This window comes from Nematolebias whitei, chromosome 9 (genome assembly GCF_014905685.2).
Source record: "Nematolebias whitei isolate Nwh7 chromosome 9, NemWhi1, whole genome shotgun sequence".
NCBI classification, from domain to species: Eukaryota; Metazoa; Chordata; class Actinopteri; order Cyprinodontiformes; family Rivulidae; genus Nematolebias; species Nematolebias whitei.
In genome coordinates this window covers 10152497-10177118 of record NC_056506.1, presented here as the reverse complement: position 1 = coordinate 10177118, position 24622 = coordinate 10152497, and the positions used below count along the sequence as shown (strand labels likewise).

The following is a 24622-nucleotide window of genomic DNA, read 5'->3' as shown; positions in this document are numbered from 1 at the left end:
TATATATATATATATATATATATATATATATATTTATACACATGTATATACACACATACATGCATACATACATAAACACAACTTCAAAATAACAAATTCTCAACCTGTACTGAAAACAGTTTCTGCGTCTCAGCGCCACCAGCTGGTGAGAGGTGGTGACGTCAATTTGAACCCCGCCCACTGGAACCGGTACTGAAAGCATAATGGAAACACAACCTGTACCGTACCGAGTAGAGTAGAGCCGTGCTGTACCGGTACTACAGGTACTAATGGAAAAGGGGCATTAGAGAGGTTTATTGAAATTCATCCAGTGGTTTGTGAGGTATTTTTCTAAATCTATAAACAATCACATGCACACTGGCAAACATATTGTTGTTTTACTGTGGCCAATAGACAACAAAAATGTGTTTCCCGTAAGTACCTGTTCATCAGTGACATTGTAGGTAATCTGCAGTGTTGTTGTCTTATCCTTGTAATCAACAGAAATGGACGTCTGTGGAGACAAATCGTTCCTTAGTGTGGTCCAAGACATTTCTTCTGAAAAAACAGAAATAAACAAGAACATTAAGAGCCTTTCAGCAAAACTTCAGTAAAACTAAACAAAATTTTGGCATATAGAAAACATATGAAAAAAAAAACCCAAAATAATTATGTACAGTATTAGGTCTTACCAAGACAGAGAAGATACATAATGCCTTCAGCAAGTTCTAGATCTGCCCCTGGGTCTTCTCACAGTGGAACATGTCCAAAAAACCTTCAGATGTCCAGGAGGCATCTTAATCAGATGCTCAAACCACCTCAACTGACTCCTTTTAATAGAGAGGAGCCATGACTACTTCAAACTCTCCCCAGATGACAAAGCTCCTCACCCTATCTCTAAGGCTGAGTCTGGACACCCTACAAAGAAGGCTAATTTTAGCTGCTTGTATACGGAATCTTGTTCTTTCAGTCTTAATCCATACCTCATGACCATAGGTGAGGGTTTAAATGTAAACAGTTTAGTGAATCAAAAAAAAACCAAAGTAATGCCCTCATTACTGACGATGAACCTCAAATCCGTTAATCTATCTCCTTCTACTCCCTAACATCAGTCAGGAATAAGACTCCCAGATATTTGAACTCCTCCACTTAAGGCACAGTCTTAACCCTAACCCCGAGGAGCATTAAACCTTTTTTTCCAGTTTGAGAACCATGGTCTCAGACATAATTCTCATTCCTTTTGTTTCAGACTCTGCTGCAAAGTGTCAAATTGCATGAAGGTCATGGCCTGAAGATGCCAAGAGAACCACATCAACTGTACAATCCAGTGACAAGACCCTTAGTTTTCCATGTCAGACATCCTCATCTCCACGGTTGTACCTTGAGATCCTGTCCATGAAAACCACAAATAAGACAGACAAAGGACAGCCCTGGTGAAGTCCAAACTGCAACATCCAAAGCCATAAGCACTCCATGGTAAATTTCATCCACCTCTAGCCCCCTGCTACACAGGAGCGTTTCAACTACCTCAGTGACATCTACCATGGTAACAGCAAACTCTTCTTTTTCTACAGAAAAAATACAGAAACCATCTGAGCACCATTAAACTGGTTGACCCACTATGACAACGTGCTGCGTTTGACTGAGGGTTTAAATGTAAACAGTTTAGTGAATCAAAAAACCAAAGTAATGCCCTCATTACTGACGATAACCTCCAATCAGTTAATCCATCTCCTTCTACTCCCTACCATCTGAGTTTGTTGCAGCTTCTTAGACTTATGAAGTCTTTTGGATGAAAGATGGAACATATCAACAAAAAGAAACCGTCCAGAGGACCTGACTTAACTTTGTTGGATTATTCTATATGGATTATTGAGCATGCATCTGGATCTTCTTTTTCTAAGTTTTCAGTTTGGAGGAGGCAACACTGAGGTGCCTCCTCAAAAGTGGACATAGTGGTTGGATTAAGCAGATCCTAAACAAACTCATTCAAACATCCAATAATATTCTCAGTTCAGGTTAGGTTAGGTCAGTTAGTTCCCAACTCAATCCAACCACAGTCTAGTATGGGGTCTGCTTTCCTTTTCTGAGTTGCCAAACCTTTATGAGGCCTAGCCTACTAACCCTGAGGGTCTTTTTCTTAAGCTTGATGCTGTCAGGGTTTGGTGGACAAGAACGAACCCAGTAGTGCAGACAGGACTCAACTCGGCAGATTACAAAACCAAACACTTTAATGAAGAGTAACAAAGTAACAAAATAATAAGCTGACGAGGCAGCAACACTTACAAAAACTAGAAGACTCAGGAGGGATACTCAAACGGGACTCAGGAAACTCAGGAAGCACAGGAGAACACTGAAGACCCAAACGAATACGACGCGACAAAGAACAAGACAGAACAGACAGCTTTTATACAAGGACAAAACGAGACGTGATTACAAACAGCTGGGACGAGACACAGGTGGCAACAATGGAAACTAACGAGGAGCACGAGGGAAAACAGACACACCGGGCCACAGAAAACTAACATCCTTACAGATGCCACCATTATCCATCAACGAGTTCTTTGGTTACAACTACGAAAGGCTCCAATGACCTTTCGAGCCACAGTTTCTGGAAGCCAATTCTGCAGTAAAGACCCTAAACATCCATCCATTTTCTTTACCCGCTTGTTCCATTTTGGGTCACGGGGGTCGCCAGTGCCCATGTCCAGCAATCACTGTGCAAGGGGCGGGGTACACCCTGGACGGGTCGCAAGTCCATCACGGGGCCACATAGAGACAAACGAGACAAACAACCATTCACTTTCTCACTCACACCTAGGGACAATTTAGAGTTACCAATCAGCCTAACATGCATGTTTTTGGTCTGTGGGAGGAAACCGGAATACCCAGAGAAAACCCACGCATGCACGGAGAGAACATACAAACTCCACCCAGAAAGGCCCCTGGACCGGGGTTTGAACCAGGGACCTGCTTGCTGAGAGGCAGCAGCTCTACCAGTTGCGCCACCGTCCTGCCCCGACCCTGAACATGATCCAGTCAAATTCCATGTCCTCAACTATTCACAAGCAACATGAAAAAAATCTCCCTGAACAGGGGTCAGGGCTCTGCCAGATATTCCTAGTTCACCCTCACTATTCTCTTATATTTTACTTAACCTTGATTTATACATATCCTGATGCATGCTCAATAATCCAGGTAGAAAAAGCTAAAAAAGTTAAGTCTGGTCCTCCGGACATTCAAAAAACAAAACAAAGTAAAACAACAACAAAAATGTAGAAACGTTTCGTCTTTCATCCGAAAGACTTCTGCAGTCTGAGGTGCTGTATTTAGCTCAGTCTTATAAATAACACCTTCTCAGATTGGATCAACCAGTTTGCTGCTGACAACCAAAACCAGCTGCTCACATGATCAAGAAGGACCATCGGCCTAACAATGGATCATTAGTACCCTGATGGCTGTTTGCTATTCACAGGGGGCTTTCTTGGACTGTGAGGTCTCAGTCTCTGATAGAGGACATTTGCAAACTGAAGTGTACCGCAAACCCACCCACACAGACCAATACTTGCAGTTTGACTCACATCACCCTTTGGAGCACAAGTTAGGAGTCATCAGGACTCTGTACCACAGAGCAGACAGCATCCCCACTAACTCAGGAACCAGGCAGAAGGAGAAATCCCACATAAGACAGGCTCTAGAGCAATGTGGATATCCTAACTGGGCCTTCCTGAAAGCAGAGAAGAAACCCAAACAGGACTCCAGTCAGCCATCAGGTGAAAAGGAGGAACCCAGACCAGTGGTCAATCCGTATGTAATGGGAGTATCAGAGAAACTAAGACGTTTATTTTCTAAACACAATGTCCCAGTGGCTTTTAAACCCCAAAATACATTACGGCAAAGACTAGTTCGTCCCAAAGATCCAGTCCCCCGGCACAAACAGAGAAATATTGTGTATGCTGTTCAGTGTCAGGAGGACTGTGATCAGTTTTACACCGGGGAAACTAAACAGCCACTGGCCAAAAGGATGGCCCAGCACACAAGAGCAACACCATCAGGCCAGGACTCTGCGATCTACACTCATCACAAGGCCAGCGGTCACTCGTTCAGGGATGAAGATGTTCACATCCTGAATAGAGAGGAACAATGGTTTGAGAGAGGAATAAAGGAGGCCATCTTTGTGAAAAGAAATCGTCCATCATTAAAAAGGGGTGGAGGCCCCTGTGTTCAACTGTCCCCCTCCTACAATGCTGTTATTGCTAATATCACTCAGTCCCCTGTGAATAGCAAACAGCCATTCAATTCAATTCAGTTTATTTATATAGCACCAAATCACAACAAAGTTGTCTCAGAGCACTTCACAGAAACATTCGCATGCATAAAGGCCAATTAGTAAAGATCTCGATCTAAGTCATCAGGGTGCTAATGATCCATCGTTGGTCATTCTTGATCATGTGAGCAGCTTGTTTTGATTGTCAGCAACAAACTGGTTGATCCACTCTGAGAAGGTGCTATTTATAAGACTGAGCTAAATACAGCACCTCAGACTGAAGAAGTCTTTCGGATGAAAGACGAAACGTTTTTACTTTTTTTTTTTTGCTTTGTTTTGTTTTTTGAATATCCAAAGGACCAGACTTAACTTTTTTAGACTTTATTTGTACAGGTAGTCTCACTGAGTCACAAGGACTCATTTTCGAGAGACCTGTTTTAGACAAACAACATATAGAGTAGATATATGCATGTATTAACTAGGTATGTTTGCTATACTCTCACGCCACTGTAGTGAACTAGACCTTCGACCTCAACCTGTCTCTGAAGACCTTCAGGGGATAGGAACTGTTATTTCATTGATTTGAATCCAGAAATACAAATTATCTCACCAAGAGACTATTTAATTGTATCCTGAATTAATCAATTGAAAGAACACTCTTTTTTTTACATTATCATTACTATTTTAAGATATCTTGATAATCAAAAAGTGTGTTTAGTTCATACCATTTCTAAATGTTGAAGTGAACCACTCATTTAAATCAACTGTGAAACATTATTAATGATTTTTAAACCTCATTAGACCTTGATCATACAGTTAAATGCCCATTTACGAAACAAGTGTGCATTTAGTCTTCTGTCTGAATGAGGAGTAGGACTGCATGTCGGTCGAAATCAGAGACAAACAGAGACGAGTTATTAGAACGAAGTGTCTTGTTTTTAAAACTCGCAGACAGTAAATAAGAGCAACTGGCACCTGCGTTTGTCTCACCTTGTCATAATATTTTCCTGTCTGTACTAACCGTTTTTGAAAACATTCCTGCTGTCTCTTGACTTCTAGTGACCATCTAACATCACTAGAACCACACCCCTGTTGGTTGTTTCAACCAATCAGGAAGTACCACGTAACAGGAAGTGTATACCCCTTTAAAAGGAACACTTCGTGGAACTATTCAGGCAGTCCTGGAACTCAGTTGGAGTCTTAAGTCTTAGTCTTCACGAGTCTTAGTCTCTTCTAAGTTGTAGTGTGCTAAGGGCTAGGTTAGCTGCACCTCCTCTACAATATATAAACGGGTTCTCTCTTTTTGAGTTAAATTACTGCCATGTGACCGAGGTAACTGAGTGGATTGTTTAATCAGTGACATGGGATGTTAATTTCCTTTGACCCATCAGAATGCCAAGATGGCCGCGCTCGGAGCAGTTGCAGCTTCACAGGCTCCCGGTACCATCCCAGTTTTTAGAAGTTTTGATATTGACTCCGTGCCTGACTCCGCGCGATTTATGCGTGTGAACTATAGCCGAACCGAACTGATGAGAATAGGAGCGGATTTGCCACGAAATATAGCAGAAATCAGCAACAAACTCAAAGCTACGCTCGGCAGAATGCAGATCTTAAAGTCATCTACCTGGAAGCTGCAGCAGAGGCGTTCCAGCGGGCAGAAGAGGAAGCGCTGCTCCCGGCTTAAGAGGAGAGGATGCCGGGCGGGGGTTATGGTGAGGCTACGAGCTAACGCTAAAGCCGGTAAACTCCCCATGCCGTCTCTCTTTCTGTCGAACGTCCGTTCGTTGGACAACAAGGTGGATTTACTTCGTCTGAGAGCGGGCGCCTCAGAAGAGATGAAGAAGTGTGTAGTGCTTTGCCTCACGGAAACGTGGATTACAAGTGAAACGCCGGACTCAGTCTTCCAGCTGGATGACAGACTTTTTTTTCGAGCGGACCGCTGCAGCGAGCTAACGGGGAAATCACGGGGGGGCGGAGTGTGCATTTACGTGAGTAAAAGTTGGTCCACGAACTGTACTGTTGTAAATAGCTCATGCTCGAAGGCTTTGGAGCAAATAACAGTGAAATGTCGGCCACATTATCTACCCCGAGAGTTCACAGTGACTTTTATCACAGTTGTTTACATTCCTCTGGACGCTAATGCTAATGAATCACTACAGGAGCTACATGATATCATCAGCTCGCTGCAGAACAAACACCCCGAGGCTCTTTACGTTGTAGCCGGAGACTTTAACCACGTGAATCTAAAGGACTGTCTCCCAAGCTTTAATCAGCATGTGACGATTCCAACACGTGGAGACCGCACGCTGGACCGTGTTTACACGAACGTAAAAGATGCATACAAAGCCGAACCCCGCCCCCACCTAGGACTGTCAGACCACATCTCAATCTTCCTGGCTCCTGCTTACATGCCCCCGCTGAGACGCTCCAGACCGGTACAAAAGAAAGTTAAATGTTGGATCCAGGACAGTGGCCCCATACTGAGAGATTGTTTTGATCGAACAGACTGGCAGGTTTTCAGAGAAGCTGCTGAAATGGAGGTTCGCTTGATCTTGACCAATACACATCCTCAGTACTGGGTTACATTAGTACATGTACTGACACCGTCTCCACTATCAGAAATGTTAAAAGCTACCCAAACAGAAAACCTTGGCTGAATGCAGAGGTGCGTACTCTGCTGGAAGCCAAGAACACTGCCTTCAGGTCTGGAAACTCAGAGGAGCTGAGTAGGACAAGAAAAGAGCTGGTTGCTGGTATTAAGAGGGCCAAGGCCACATATGCAAAGAGGATCGAGGGTCAATTCATCTCACAAGACCCTCGGAGCATGTGGAGGGGCATTAAGTGCATAACAGATTATAAAGGAAGGAGTGAACAATGCCCCAAAGACCCATCTCTGCCTGATGCCCTCAACAAGTTCTATGCACGCTTTGAAGACCCGAACAGACCACCCAGCACCAGACTCACCTCGCCACCAGATGAAGAGCATCTCAGCGTGACCTCAGCAGAAGTAAGGAGTACCTTCAGGAGGATTAATCCGCACAAAGCAACTGGCACAGACAACATCCCCGGAAAAGTGTTGAAGGAATGTGCTGATCAGCTCTGTGAGGTGCTGGCAGACATCTTTAACACCTCACTTACCCTGGAGACGGTTCCCACCTGCCTGAAGACTGCCACCATCATCCCAGTCCCAAAAAGCTCTACAGTGACTGGTCTGAATGACTATCGGCCAGTGGCCCTCACCCCGATAGTCGCTAAATGCTTCGAAAAACTGGTCATGACTCACATCAAAACAACCATCAACATCAACGAGGACCCTCATCAGTATGCATACCGTGAGAACCGATCAACAGAGGATGCAATCTCCTCTGTGGTCCACACTGCGCTCAACCACCTGGAGCAGAAAAACTCTTACGTCCGTATGCTCTTTGTGGACTTCACATCCGCCTTCAACACCATGATTCCCCAAACCCTGATGGACAAACTATCCACACTAGGACTAAGCCCCTCCATCTGCAACTGGGTACTAGACTTTTTAACAAACAGACCACAGTTAGTGAGGATCCACAACCTCTCCTCCTCCACCATAACCCTCAGCACTGGCTCTCCTCAGGGATGTGTGTTGAGCCCCCTCCTGTTTACTCTGCTCACATATGATTGTGCAGCTACCCATCCAGGCTGTCACATTGTAAAGTTTGCAGATGATACAGCGGTGGTGGGATGCATCACAAACAATGATGAGTCCAGCTACAGGCAAGAGGTGGAACACCTGGAGAGCTGGTGCAGAGAGAATAACCTTCACATCAATGTGAAGAAGACAAAGGAGATGATTGTGGACTTCAGAAGGAACAAAAACACCTACACCCCCCTGAACATAAGAGGATCTGCGGTGGAAGTGGTCTCCAGCTACAAGTACTTGGGTGTACACATGAATGACAACCTCAGCTGGAGCAACAACACCACCAGCCTGATCAAGAAAGCTCATCAGAGACTCTACTTCCTCAGACGGCTGAGGCGAGCTGGTCTGGGAAGCTCAGTCCTCACCTCCTTCTACAGGTGTGCAGTGGAGAGCATCCTGTGCTCGAGCATCAATGTGTGGCATGGAGGCTGCACAGCTGCAGAAAGAAAAGCTTTGCAGAGAGTGGTGAAGGCTGCACAGAAATCTGTTGGAATCAGTCTCCCCACCATCACAGACATCTACACCTCCAGATGCAGGAAGAGGGCCACCTGCATTATGAAGGACCCCACCCACCCAGCACACACACTTTTTGCCCCACTCCCCTCAGGAAGGAGGTTAAGGAGCATTAAGTGTAGAACCACTAGACTGAGGAACAGCTTCTACCCTGAGGCTGTTAGACTCATGAATCTCTATCTAGAATAATCACTGTGTAAAACCATATCATGTTGCTGCTGATCTGTTTCATGTTGCTGCTGATCTGTTTCAATGTTGATGTGTTCATGCGTGCACATCTGCTCACAGACTCATGTTCATGTTTGTGCTGATGTTCAATGTTTTATGTTATGAGTGCTTAGTGTATATTTAGTTGATGTTTTTCTTAGTTCATATCTTAGATGTTATTACTGTTTTTCTTATACATTTTATTGTTGGATGTAACTGGGACCCTGTGTACATAATTTCGCTCCACCACATGTACCACATGAGGTGCGAATGACAATAAAGAAACTCTGACTCTGACTCTGACTCTGAATAAATGTGGTCATTTATTGAACAGAATCAAAATTTAACATCAAAACATTGTACACTTGATTAGCTTATCTGGTTCTGATTAATAAAACTTGGCACGTTTTACTTAATAAGACAACAGAACTTTTCTGAAGGCATCTAGACTACTGGCAAAATAGAAGAGTTTAAAAATGGGAATGAAGAGTTTAAACACTTAAAGGGGAGGTGTTTTGTTTACCAGAATTAGCACGCTTCTTTCAACACCAGCCCAACTCTCCGGTACACTTGGTGCGTGACGACTCGTTACCTTTGCAGAAGATAAATCAACTCCAGTACAGAGGTCCATTTCAACGCTACCTTTCAGCGTCTCTGGTAAGAGTGGCTGGCCATATCAGGAGTCGTGCCGCTTACTCCGTTCAACAAACACGCTCATCTCCCGGGTGGATACACAGCAAGCTGTGAGTCCGTCAGAGGTTCCACTCAGATGTGGAAGAATCCACCACAGACTCTGAAGACGGAGTTTAAGACTAGACTTCATCAGAGAACTTGAAGCCTGAGAGACTCAAAGCCTCCATAAGACTCAGGAGACCTTGACAGACTGACTGCGAAGTTCTAGGAAATGTGGACTCTTAAAGAGTTCTCACTTCTGGTCACTTCAGGACTTCCTGATTGGTTGAAACAATCAACAGGGGGTGGTTCTAGTGATGTCAGAGGGTCATTGCAAGTCAAGAAAACAGCAGGAATGTTTTAGGAACGTCCAGTACAGACAGAAGACATGTTATGGCAAAGTGAGAGGAAGCAGGTGCCAGTAGCTTCTTATTTACCGTCTGCTAGGTTTAAAAACAATCCACTTCGTTCTAAGAACTCCTTTCTGACCTTCGACCGACATCACTACTCTTCATTCAGACAGAAGATCAAAATGCATAATTACTTTGTAAATAGACATTTAACTTGATTTCTAATTTAAATAAGGATTAAAAAATCATTAATACTGTTTCACAGTTGATTTAAAATGAGTGGTTCACTTCAACATTTAGAAATGGTATGAGCTAAACACACTTTTGATTTATCAAGATATTGTAAAATAGTAATGATAATATAAAAGAAGAGTGTTCTTTCAATTGATTACTTCAGGATACAATTAGACAGTCTCTGGATAAGCTAATTTGTATTTCTGGATTCAAATCAATGAAATAACAGTTCCTATCCCATGAAGGTCCTCAGAGGCAGGTTTTGGTCAGAGGCCGAGTTCACTACAAAGTCTTGCTGAACTTTTGGTCAGACATGAGACTCACTTAAGCAGCGGATGGATGGGACCATGTGCCAAGGGGTCCCTCCATTTCAGCGGAGTCACAGCTCGCATCGCTGTGCACTCAACCCGAGCAGTAAATGCTCCACTTCTAAGGAAGCTTATTCGGTGGAACCGAGTACTTCGGCATTTATTCTGATGACCCAGCTACTTTAACCGAAGACGCTGGAAAGGGAGCGTACTAATTGACTTCTGTTCCGGGGTGGAGGTATCCCCATCTCGTAACAAGTCGTTGACGTCCTGAAGTGTACCGGAAAGCTGAGCTGGATGTCGGAGGAAGGGTGCAATGTTCTGGTTCCACACATAACTTGCATCCTTAAATCTATTTTTCCTTTCTTAATCTTTCTATTCGCCAGTAAATCAAACGATATGCCTCCAGAGGTGAATCAGTCTCAATCAGTAATGTTCTGTTGTCTTGTTATTAAAGCTTGCCAAGTTTATTAATCAGAAACAGATCAGCAAATCAATGTGTACATAGAATAGAATAGAATAGAATAGAATAGAATAGAATAGAATAGAATAGAATAGAAACAGCCTTTATTGTCCCACGGATGGGAAATTCCAGTGTATCAGCAGCAACAACAGCAACAGATAAAAAGATAAAAAGATTTAAAGATTTCACACAAAAGTTCCTAAATGTTAATAAACAACACAATATATAAGAAATAAGATAAACAATATCAATAATAATGTTCAATATGTATTGGAACATTGAGAATGGCAGACTATTAACAGTACAGTATTACAGGCAGAATGTATGTTTAAGCAGAGGTCAGCATGTATTTAATCCTTATTGAGTTTGTTGGGAGCAGTGATGGTTGTAGAGTCTAACAGCTGCTGGGAGGAAGGACCTGCGGTAACGCTCCTTTGTGCATTTAGGATGCAGTAATCTGTCACTGAACGAGCTCTCCAGTTCAGCAACAGCTTCATGCATGGGGTGGGAGACGTTGTCCAACAATGATGCTATTTTAGCTAGAGTCCTGCTGTCTCCCACCACCTGCACTGGGCCGAGGGAGTGTCCAAGCACAGAGATGGCCTTCTTGATGAGCTTATCTAGCTTCTTCTTCTCAGCTGATGATAAGCTGCTGCTCCAACACACAACACCATAGAAGATGGCTGATGCCACTACCGAGTCAAAGAAGGTCTTCAGGAGCACCCCCTGCACTCCAAAAGACCTCAGTCTCCTCAGCAGGTAGAGTCTGCTCTGACCCTTCCTGTAAAGTGCATCACTGTTGTGAGACCAGTCCAGTTTATTGTTCAGGTGAACACCCAGGTACTTGTAAGTGTCCACAATCTCGATGTTCACACCCTGGATGTTCACCAGGATCAATGAGGTGGACCTGTGCCTGCGGAAATCCACAACCAGCTCATTAGTTTTAGCAGCGTTGATCAGGAGGTGGTTCTGTTGGCACCAGTCCACAAAGTCTCGAGTCCGCTGTCTGTACTCTGAGTCGTCCTCACCTGTGATGAGGCCGACTACGGCAGAGTCATCAGAAAACTTTTGCAGATGGCAGTGTGGGGAGTCGATGGTGAAGTCTGCAGTGTAGAGGGTGAAGAGGAATGGTGCCAGCACAGTTCCCTGTGGGACCCCCGTACTGCAGACCAGCATGTCAGAGACACAGCCTGTGTCCTCACATACTGTGGGCATCCAGTGAGGTAATCCAGTATCCACTGGGACATGTGGTAATCCACTCCTGATAACTCCAGCTTGTCCCGCAGAAGTCCTGGCTGGATGGTGTTGAAAGCACAGGAGAAATCAAAGAACATGATCCTCACAGTGCTTCCAGGTTTCTCCAGGTGGGTCAGAGCTTATTGCCTGAGGTAGATGATGGCGTCATCCACCCCGATGCCAGGCCGGTAGGCAAACTGCAATGGATCTAATGAAGACCTCACCAGGTGGCACAAATTGTTGAGGACCAGCCTCTCGAGGGTCTTCATCAAATGTGAGGTCAGAGCCACCGGCCTGTAGTTTGTTGTTACATGTCTGTACATGTTTTGATGTTAAATTTTGATTCTGTTAAATAAATGACCGCATTTATTCTGATGGGTCAAAGATAAAATGGCGTCTCATGTCACTGATTTAAACAATCCACTCAGTTATCTTGGTCACATGGCAGAAATTTAACTCGAAAAAGAAAAGAATCCATTGTAATTAAACAATTAACATTCTTTGTGCTTGAACTAGCTTTAAGAATAATTAATTAGTAGTGACGTTAACGCCTTAGCTCACTACTGAAATGGTGGCTCGTAACGTTTCTAAAGAGATAAATTGTGTGACCTGGGATATTGTGGAATAACTCGTCATGTTGGCATAAAAAAGTCCGAGTTTTGATGTTGATAAAGACATATTTAACAGCTGTGGTGTTCAGAAAGATGCATGATTGAGTTGATGTTCATTTTGAGGCTGGAAATTGTCATTCTGTGTGTGTAATTAAGCTGTAAGCAGAGAGACAGACACATCATTCTGTTTGAAACTCTTGCATGACCGGGGGTTCGTGGTCCGACCCGGTTCTGTTACTGGACTCGAACGAGTCATGTTTTAAATGGTGAAACGTTGTCTTTGAAGCTGAGCGCCGACTCAGAGCTGCTTCTATGCTGATTCGCTACATTCTCACAGTTAATCGTGCATTTTCGAAGCTTTACTGGGCGATGTTGTGACCGGACTGTTGAAGCTAACTGCTAGCTTATGGATGGTACACACGAGCTGTGATTGGTCGACAACCGCTGTTTGGGACGATCTGATTCGCTGAGAAGCTGGTGACGTAACGCCGTGTACGTCCACTCTCGGGCGTAAGTGCAAAAAGCCCACCTCCGATGTCCACATGTCTGTTGAATCACGTGACCCCGGAAATGAAGCTCGTTTTTAACGGAGTCTTCTTTAAGTGGTTTAAAACAGCTGAATAAAGCCCTGACATTCGTTCCTAAACTGATGAGTATATGCATAAAGAGCGTGCTTTTGAAGCGACGCCACGTTAAGCTTTAAATCCGTCCATAAATGCTGATTTGAACCGGGTTCGACCGTTGCTAATCGTAGCTAACGGCTAACGACCGGATGTCAACAGGAGGTTCACAGGAAGTCGTCAGTGACTCCTACCGGTAAAAGTAAGCTTACACCGTCACCTGCTGTTGAAAGAAGAGTATAACAGTTTTTCAGAACTGAGAGCTGCAAACTCGTTTCATTTTATTTCTAAAAAGGCGCATGTGGGTAGATAAAAATGTTAATCAAGTTTGATTTATAAGTTACTGTTTAAATAGCAAATTCTGGTAAATTAAACTGCTTAAGGTGCGTTTAAAACTACAAAATTGCTGTCAGTCTTCTTAGAAAATATTACAGGTTTATTAATTTTAAGTGCATTGGAGAAAAAAAACACTGAAATAGCCTGGCTCTTGTATCTGTTAGAATTAAGCTCATATTAAGTAACACTGCCACATGAAGTGTTTACTTACAATATTCATGGGGTAAGGCCTAAACACAGGTACCCATTTATTGAAGAGTTGGCTTATAACAGTACTGTTGATAAAACCCAGAGCTAAAATAGCATGTGAAACTCACTGTTCACTTAAATACAAACATTTACCTGTTGAAAAACTCTAAGATTGCGACAGTTTAATCAGATAGGTTTTGCTGAACAGTAAATACAACCATGGCAGATTTAACAGAAGCTGAGAATGCTGATGTTGCTCCATGTGATGGAAAGGACTGGCTGGAGACAGCCCTGAAGCTGCTCACAGATTCCTTATGTCCATATGGTGAACAGGTGGACCGCATGAACTCAACAGAGTTATTGGACGAGCTAAAAGAAGTAGCAGGCAGTGTAACTTCTACAGCCATAACGAAGTCAAGCTATGAACAACTAGCTAAAATAGCACTCTTGCTAAAAGCTAAATTTTACCTTGAGGCCAACAGGGCAGAAGCCCTTGAAATAAAGTTGATACGCAAGACTGAGGCCCGCAAAACAACAATTGATGAATGTCTACACCTCAAAGCACAATTTCAATTTGATAAGGAGACCTGGGAGGATAAATTGAAACGTGAAAAAGAGCTCTCACAAGCTCAGCTGTTGTTACAAGCAAACTCATATGAGGAAAAGCTACGTGAAGGAGGGATTAAGTATCAAGCACTGTGTTCAGACAATGATGCTCTGCACCAACGGTTGCAGCTAACATCAAAATCTCTGGACAAGTGCATATTGGAAAAAGCGGCGTTAGTCCAACAATGCATGTGTTTACAAAGTGAGTGTCATACATCACATGAACGCTTACCAGCCTGTAAGGCAAAACTTGCCGCAGCCACAAATAAAATCTCTGACGAGGGGAAAGGACGTCTGGAACTCAAAGACGAACTGGGTCAGAGTCCAGGTCAACCACCACCACCTCAGAAGGATTTTGCTGTACCTCCTACACATAATCCCCTTATGCCACCTCCACGTGAGTCTGGTGAATCACCTCCATGTGATTATTTTGTTCCAACAACACCAAACCCTCAGCCTCCACTCTCAATAGCGGTATTGCATAAAATAGCGAAATATGTCCAATGCTTTGAGCCAGGGCCGTTGGGTTCGACCGACACTAAGGCCTATCTGCACGACCTTGACTTCCAATTAAGAAGCTATCCCAATGCTACAGTTGAGGATAGAATAGGTTTGATCAGGCTCACTTTAGCCAGGACGGTGTTTTCCTTTATAGAGTGTCAACCTGATGCCACAAGAAAGGATTACCGCCTGTTATGTGCTGCTCTTATGAAAGAGTATACCCCTTGCGCGGGACCTGGCGGATATCCAGCCGCTGACAAGGTCATGCAAGGTAAGAATGAGTACCCAAGGACATATTATTCCAGAATTTTGCAGGCTTATTTTGGTTACAGGAACGAAACCGGCATGGAGGAGGAGGAAGCGTTTAAGTTCGTTTTCAGCAAAAATCTCCACCCTAACATAAGGATGTCAGTGCAGATGATGCTTAATTTCAAAGAGAAAACCATCAGCGAGATAAAAAAATGTGCCGTGAATGTCTTTGAGGCCCGTTCACAGGCCAAAACACCCATTGAAGTGTTCCCAGGTGAGAGGATTCCTGCCCAGTCATTAGAATTGGAAGGGACGAGAGCTTCAGCTCCCCCTCCCAAAAAAGGCAAGAGGAAACGAGATTTCCCAGCAGCCAAACCACAACAGATGAGTGCCCCCTGGTCCAGACAAGATCCTAAATGGTTTCTCAAGAAACCAGAGGATGAACGAATGTACCAGAAGGGGGGCGCACACCCTAAGGGTAAAAAGTATGGCACCAAAGGTGACCCATACAACCAGGGATCCCACTGGGAACCCCAGAGGAGGGGACCTGCTCCCCCTCCTTGTCGGCCTGAACAGCCTGAGACGAAAAAGAAACAGCAGCAGGTCCAGAAAAAGAGCCCCGCACCTCTGAGCTCGGACGAGACAGAGAGTGTGCGTCGGTTCTTGGAAATGTTGAAAGGTATTGCCACGGACAAACAACCTGATGCTTTGTGTGGCAATATCGTTGCTAATGAGTCAGAACACACACACAACACCGTTACTGCTGTCACAGACAGTCACCATGACGTTGTTGTTGTAAACTCTGACAGGCCCTCACCAGAAAAAGGGGGGGTACATTCACACGTCACCGATGGTGAACTGTCACAAACTGTAACCTCAGAAACGGCAACAGCTGTGCTAACGGTTCAGACAAATCAGGGTGACACAAACAACAATGTTGCCGCTGTCACGGACAGCCACCAGGACCTTGTTGTTACAAACAATGGGAGCCCCTCAACACACAGAGAGCAGGTGATCTCATACATCAATGATGGAGTCCCGTCAAAAACCGAACTCTCAGGAGCAGCAGCGACTGCAACAACGGTGCGGAAAAACCAGGATTACACAGGCAAAGGTAAACGTAAGAAGAAACGTTGGCCAAAACCTACAAGGTTCCTGTGTAACCTGATCAGAAAGGGGGTCGCTAAAAAAGCTTACCTGTTGATCACACTTGAAGGGGTCCTCACACATGAAGCCCTACTGGACGGTGGAGCCGACATAACTATTATGTCAGCCAAACTGTTCAAGGAGCTCAGGACCGCCGCTAACGGTGTTCACAAGGAAATACCTCTCATAGAACGTGCTATAGAACTGCAGGGCCTCGCGGAGACGAGGACAACCCTAATAGCTATAGCTATGGTTCACATGCAGGTTGGCGAGATGACACTATACCACCCGGTACATGTGTCTCCGGTTGACTCATTCCCATTTTTGATTGGCCAGGATTTTATAAATCTCTTTGAGGTGATTATAGATTATGGTGAACAGACAATGTGGGCCAGAGTGAGCAAACCCCTGCTAATACTCATGCCTCCTGAGACAGTCACAGACTGCCCAACAGCAGGCACCGCAGAAGGCACGAGGACTTCTCAGCAGAGAACACAGTCCCGGTAAGTAAGCCTTTAAAAGCATGTGAAACCGAAGAGACCCAAGCGGTAGACCCAGCTCTGACAGAACAAGAAAGCCTCCTCTGCGAGCTGAGACAGTCAGAGCCCACCGGATACTACCTACCATTGGTAGTTAAAGGTGTAGAGATCCAAAGATCCCACACCGAAGATGCTGTACTGTCGCTGTGGACAGATAAATCAGCTATTAACCAAGCTTTCTACGGAACATTGGTTAGAAAACATTTGGGTCCAGTTCTGGTCGAGAAAGCTTTCCGCTTTCCACTGTATCCCAACAGTTCACAAGTGACGACTGCGAAAGGAGTCATTAACCTGAAACTGATCTGGAACCAATAGGAACTGGTCCACCCATTCCTCGTGGTCCCAGACTTACCACATGCAACCTACATAGGCTCTGACATCTTGGTAAGATTAGGTGTCCAAGTGGACACCGGCCACAATGTACTGTGGTCACTAAAACCAGCCAAAAAAGATCCTCCTGTGCTAGACACAGCAAACCTTACGGCTGGACAGACCATTCCAGAGGTCTGCCAGGTTGCTAGCAACCAAAACACCTCAGTACCACCTCAGGTAACAAACCTAATGGTACGAGTCCACATCGTGGCCGGACAAGCTATTAGCCTTAAACAGGCGTACTTTCAACCATCTCCTACATTTTTCAAACTAGGACTGTCCATTGAGGCCGCAAGCCAAGTGAGCCTCGACTCCAGAACCACATCTGTTGCTGTGTGCAACACAGGCACAGAGGAGGTACTGATCCCGAGAAACACAAGGCTAGGATGGTTGATCTCCACAGATTTTCATGATTTTGAACTTGGCATTCAATTTCTGGGAGGACTCCCAGACAACCTGGTATCGAGTCAAGAGACTGGTCCAGTTTGGTTCACGAAACCAACACAGCCCATAGCTCTCTTCTCAACCAATGATGTCGATTTAGGACCTCAAACCTATAGTGTCTTACCTATAGACAGGTTTGACAACACAGAAAGGGACTCACTGGAGCTCCCCAAACATCAAGAACCCTTAGCAATCTCTTCACAGACTGAACAGGTGGTCGCCCAAGCCGACGCCCTGATGACTGATGAAGAAAGGGACAAACTCCACCAAGTTCTCATGAAATATGAGGTCATTCTCGACTGACTCAATGGATTGTGGGTTGACCTCGCTCCACACAGTGAGCATCCCAACTCCGCCAAACTCACCGCCTACATTTGTCAGACAATACAAGATTCCCCTGGCAGCACATCAACCTGTCAAGGAAATCATTGATGACCTTTTAGATAAAGGCATAATCAGACATTGTAATAGCACCTACTCTGCGCCTTTATGGCCAGTTTTGATACCAAATGGTAAGTGGAGACTTACCATAGACTACAGAAAGCTAAACAAACAAGTTCCTTTATCTAGGTGGCCAATGACCCAGATCCAACAGGAACTGCCCAAGGTCACCGATGGTAAGTACTTTTCCACCCTCGACGTCGCCTCTGGTTTTTGGACCATTCCTGTGCGCGCTGAGGACCAACACAAACTAGCTTTCACTTTTGGTAGCCGACAATACACCTCCACCAGGTGTCACTTTGGCTACGCTAACTCACCAGCTGAGTTCAACATCTTTTTGAACAAAGCATGTCCAGACGCCCACGGACGTGGGACACTGATCTACGTGGACGATGTCCTTTTGAGGCAGCCAACACTGGACTTACACTTGGCTGAGATCGACCATGTTCTGAATCAACTGACTACTGCTGGTGCTAAAATCTCTGTCAAAATGCCAGTGGTGCAGGACTAAGGTGGACTACGTTGGCCTACCAGTAGGTCCAGACGGAGTACAACCACAGTTGACTCCCACGCAAGGCCTAGACATTCTTAAAGTCCCCACCAATCTCAGAGAACTACAAAGTTTTCTGGGCGTGTGTAACTACTCACGCCAATTCATAGAGAACTATGCAGACCTTGCGAAACCACTGACTGAACTCTTAAAGAAAGACGTCCCATTTGTCTGGACTGATAACCAACAGCAGGCAATGAACGCTCTCAGGGACAGACTCAAGTCAGCCCCATGTCTAGTCTATCCAGACTACAACAAAGAGTTTCACTTGGAAGTGGGCTTTTCAGCTCACTGCATGAGTGCAGGTCTGTACCAGATGCACGACAAAGACAAGCGTGTGGTGGCCTACGTCAGTAAGACAATGGCAGGCCCCGAATTAAAGTTCTCAGACTGTGAGAAAGCTCTACTGACCACTGTGTGGGCAGTTAAACACTTCTCCAGTTACATCGGTGGACAAAAAAATCATTGTTGAAACACAACACCAGCCAGTAACTTTCCTGAATAGTTCCACGAAGTGTTCCTTTTAAAGGAGTATACACTTCCTGTTACATGGTACTTCCTGATTGGTTGAAACAACCAACAGGGGGTGTGGTTCTAGTGATGTCAGAGGGTCACTAGAAGTCAAGAGACAGCAGGAATGTAGACTAAATGCACACTTATTTCGTAAATAGGCATTTAACTGTATGATCAAGGTCTAATGAGGTTTAAAAATCATTAATACTGTTTCACAGTTGATTGAAATGAGTGGTTCTCTTCAACATTTAGAAATGGTATGAACTAAACACACTTTTTGATTATCAAGATATCTTAAAATAGTAATGATAATGTAAAAAAGAGTGTTCTTTCAATTGATTAATTCAGGACACAATTAAATAGTCTCTTGATGAGATAATTTGTATTTCTGGATTCAAATCAATGAAATAACAGTTCCTGTCCCCTGAAGGTCTTCAGAGACAGGTTGAGGTCGGAGGTCTAGTTCACTACACCACCATATCCAAGTCACCACCAGGTAGTGATCAAATGACATCTCTGTCTCTCTTTTCACACAAGTATTCCAGACATAGGGATTTTGATGATATGTTTACAAAGTTAAACATTAATCTGTGGCCTAAAGTGACCTGTTACCAAGTACACTTATGGACCACCCTTTGCTTGAACATAGTGCTTGTTATGGAAGGTCTATGTCTAACACAAAGATCATTACCATAATACCACTCAGGTAGGGAGGCCATTACGTCAATTATTGCCCTTTCAAATGACTGCCGTTTCCCACGTGGACGCTGAAGTCACTCAGGAGAACAACACAATACCCATATGGTACAATTTTAAGGACACAAACAAGACACTAGGGGTGCAGAAAAAAATAGATTTTTTTAAAGAAACTAGATTATTAGCTATGGCAATTCTGAATTGATCCTAAAAGCTCATACATCAATTTTAAAGTGTGTTTATTTTTTATTTTTTTTCGCTCCTACTCCCGAGTGTACTGCATATCACATTACGTGGCCGCTCGGCCTCCAAAGACTTTTGGCCGTGCAGGCCACCGTACAGCAAGCTAGTTAGTTAGCCAGCTCCCTTCATCTGAAAGGAGCCTGCTAGCATGGAGGAGGGGGACAGCGCGATTCAACTTGCTCCTTCATCTTTAAAAATCATTTCAGATCCTACAATGTTCCGGGGGAAGACAGAGCTTAACAAAAGCATGATTGTTTGTAAAAAGTGTAAAATAAAATTGCGGTACAGTATTTTGGAAATACGACAAAATGCGTGGAAGATGAAAGCAAAAGCAGCCGACCAGCGAACTCTGCAACAAACTTCCAGGCTTCCCCAAAGGTTGTGAAGATGTCCCAGTCCATCTACTGCTATATCACAAAGGATTTACAAGCAGACAGCTCAGATGAAGGCGAGGGGTTTAGGTTTATTTTTAATACACTGGACCAAACGTACGTTATTCCTTCACATGTGCAGTCTGTATATTTCATATTAGGTTACGTTTTGAAAATATAGCAAATGCTAGTGCAATATGGTTAAAAAACTGTGAAGTCTGCATTTTATTTTGAGTTAAAGGTTAATGCACTATGGTAGGCTGAAGTCTTTGTTTACTTTTGTATTTATATATATTTAGAATTATTTGTCTGTAATGGACTGGAGACCTGTCCAGTGTGTCCCCAGCCTCTCGCACAGTGATGGTTGGACATGGGCACCAGTGACCCCCGTGACTTGTAAAGGAAGAAGTGGGTAAAGATGATGGATGCATGAATTATTTGTTCCTAGATTTATTTTTTTTTTTTTTAGAAAAATCCAGGCAGCTAAGCTAACCTAATACTGGTAATTTAAGTTACAGAATGTTATGCATTCTTATATTTGTTCCTATTTTTGGTATAAATATAAAATGATGCAAAAAGATTTGATACAATAAAGAACCTAAAATTATTGTTTTAAATAAATGATTTATTTCTTTACATTGTTGTTTATTCTTTTTATCTTGTTTATTACATAATTGAAACAAAATTTATGACAATTTCAATAGAAAAATTGTTTATGAATCGAAAATCGTTTATGAATCGAAAAATCGCTTTTGCTTCGAATCGTGACACCAAAAATCGGAATTGAGTCGAATCGCCAGACACAGAGATTTGCACCCCTACAAGACACTATAACAAAGCTGGATATTTTGAACTGTTGTTTGATGCATTAGCACTAACAAGTCAGAAATTTCCCTTCTGCAGTTCAAAGTTGCAGAAAGGCTACCCTCTCATTAACCAGGGGAAAATTCAGTACCAAGGTGCTCAGCCAGGGGCTTGTGAGTATCCCCACACCTGCCTGATGCCTCTCTCCCTGGGTAACTCCAAATTAGAAAAATAAAGATAAAGATCTAGCATCTCTTCAAGACATGGGTTCCAGAGTTCAAGCTGTGTGTAGAGGTGAGCCCAGGTATATCTAGTTTGTGTCACTCAACCTCATACACAAGCTCCGGCTCCTTACCTGCCTGTGAGGTGATATTCCATGGACCTAGGGATAGCTTTTGCTGCCTGGATTTGAGACACTCCTTGGATCCTCCTGCACCTGCTACCTAGCTTGCATGTTACCGACCTCAACAGTGCTCTTTGGGGCAATCAAAGGTGGCCTTCTGTCTCTCCTTTGGGCTTGGTCTGACTGAGCCTTAGAATCCAAGGCACAACTATCAGCAAGCCACAACTATCAGCTGCTCACAGGTGACATACTGGTTCCTTTTATGGGCAAGGTTTTCTGACAAATGTGATGGTTTTCCATCAAGGTCTTTGAATTGATTTTAGTCTGACCCCTACCCTGAAGCCAGTTTACCATGGGTGACCCTACCAGAGGTTAATGCCCCAGACAACACAGCCTCAAGAATCACAGTGGGCTATTCATTTTTACTGTGTGCTACCTATAGCAGAAGTAGGTCTACCCATCACCTACTGTAGGTGTTGCTATTGTTGCTATTAAAATATGTCACAAATGGGGGCAGAGATAGGGGGAGGGTGGGTGGTTTTAGAACTGACATTCCCCCCCACCCCCACCGCAAATTAATGTACCGCAGCAGGGTAGTATCTAGAATCTACTGTTGCTGAGTCAAAATAATGGGAACTGCTCTTCTTCCTCAGTCAATACTCATTGAGAAAAGTCTGCGTTTGTGCCTCATGTAATTAAATGTTCCCCTTTTCAGGGCTTTTACATGCATATTAGGGGTGCAGAAAAAAATAGTTTTTTCGATTAATCTAGACTCTTAGTCCTGGCGTTTCTGAATAATTTCTAAAGGTCCAAAAATCGATTTTAAAATGCATTTAAGTTTTATATTTTTTCCACTCCTACTCCCCGTTCAGCCGCTGTAGAATTGAGCAATATAGGCCACCGTACAGCAAGCTAGTTAGCCAGATCCCTTTATCTGAATAAAGCATGCTAGCATGGAGGAGGGGGACAGCGCGATTCAACCTGCTGCTTCGTCTTTAAAAATCATTTCAGATCCTACAATGTTCCAGGGAAAGATAGAGCTTTACAAGAGCACAGTTGTTTACAAGAAGTGTAAAATAAAATTGTGGGACAGTATTTTGGATATAAGACAAAATTCACGGAAGATGAAAGCCAAACAGCCGACCAGCGAACTCTGCAACAAACTTCCAGGCTTCTCCAAAGGCTGAGAATATTTCCCTCTCCATCTCCTGCTATATCACAAAGGATTTACGAGCAGACAGCTCAGTGGAAGGTGAGGGGTTCATGTTTATTTTTGAAACGGTGGATCCAATGTACGTTATTCCTTCATGTAAATTTTTTTTTTTGCGATAAAGCAGCACCACAACTTCACTATGAAACAACGAATGGGAGAAGCTCTGATGCAGCTGCAGCTCAAAGGTAACTGTTATTTCTCGTATTATAACAAAACTTATAGACAAGTTGTACAACAAACTTAATGTAAGTTGTATTTTTAACAGGTTGAAGAGGACAGATGAGACACATCACCTGGAGCCAGATCTAAATGATACAGTTTATGGTTTATAAATTACAGTTCAGAAGATGTTTTGTGCAAACTTGCACAGGTTTTGAAATTTAGTTAAAGATTTACTAAATATGAATGAATATGGTTAAGACTGAAGTCTGTATATTTCATATTAGGTTAAGTTTTAAAAATATAACAAATGTTAGAGCAATATGGTTAAAAAAAACTGTGAAGTCTGCATTTTATGTTGAGCTAAAGGTTAATGTACTATGGTAGGCTGAAGTCGGTTTACTTTTATATTTATATATTTTGAATTATTTGTCGGTGATGGAAAGGAGACCTGTCCAGGTGTCCCCCACCTCTCACACAGTGATTGCTGGATATGGGCACCAGTGACACCCGTGACTCGAAAAGGAAGAAGTGGATAAAGATGATGGATGGATGAATAATTTGTTCCTAGATTTTTATTTATTTTATTTTTTTTAGAAAAATTCAGGCAACTAAGCTAACCTAATACTGGTAATTTAAGTTACAGAATTGTATGCACTCCTATATATTTTCCTATTTTTGGTATAAATATAAAATTAATTTAAAAATTTTTGATACAGTAAGCAACCTAAAATGATTTTTAAATAAATGTTCTATTTGTTTACATTGTTGTTTAATCTTTTCAGCTTGTCAGTTACATAATTGAAACAAAATGTATGACCATTTCAATAGAAAAATCGTTTCTGAATCAAAAATCGTTTCTGAATCGAAAAATCGATTTTAAATCGTACCGTGTCACCAAAAATCAGAATCGAATCGGATCACCAGACACTGAGAGATTCGCACCCCTAATGTATATATCTACATTTTGCTGCCTTGCCAACAGCCACGGGGTAAAATAAAAAGGAAACAATTGTAGATTGTATAAGCAGTAACATCTCACCCGCCATATCACAGCTGACTCTGAATGGGGTGATTGCACCACTGCCATCTGGGTCAATCCAGTAGGTTCCTGAACTCTTTCCCTGCAGCTTATATTCTTCACAGGACTGTTGGTACAGTGCTGCAGAGGACAAACAGTAAAACAGATCAGGTGTGAGCTTCTGAAGAAACCCCAAACATAAGCTCATGTAAATACTTCTCATGCAAGCCAGTAGGGCAACTCAGCCCTTTAGTCACATATGTGTACATCTTTTCAGGGCAGCTTATCCCAGTTAATTATATTTTATACTGTCTCATTTGTATGCTCCTATATTCTTTGATAATCTGATGGTTTTATATGGGCGTTTAGTTTTTTTTATGCATGTTTTATTATGTATGTGTTGTTTGCACCCTCTGTTTAGTGTAATTGAATGTCAGAAAAAAGCCTACAAAATTATTATTATTATTATAACGTCAACAGCAAATGTGTGACTATGGCCTTTTACAAAATACAGTTTTGTTGCACTTTGTGATAATTATGAAGCAGAGTTGTTTCAAAAGTTTTCATTAGTTGTGTAATGTTACATGTGGGTGTATTGAACAGTTTCGGTACAGCATGTTTGAAATATCCTGATGCATGCTCAATAATCCAGGTAGAAAAATCTAAAAAAGTTAAATCTGGTCCTCTGGACATTCAAAAAAACAAAAACAAAGCAAATCAACAAAAAAATGTAGAAACGTTTCGTCTCTC

At 43.1% G+C, this 24622-nt stretch overlaps 1 protein-coding gene across 1 annotated transcript in view; it reads right to left on the bottom strand.

Annotated features, from left to right (window-relative positions):
- Positions 1-24622, bottom strand: part of LOC119414869 (contactin-associated protein-like 2) — a 391521-nt gene that overhangs the window by 218150 nt on the left and 148749 nt on the right. The window contains exons 12-13 of the mRNA XM_037681990.1: positions 23894-24013; positions 422-537 (exon numbers count right to left, since the gene is read on the bottom strand). Of these exons, the coding sequence (XP_037537918.1) occupies positions 422-537; positions 23894-24013 (236 nt within the window). The remainder of the gene's footprint in view (positions 1-421; positions 538-23893; positions 24014-24622) is intronic.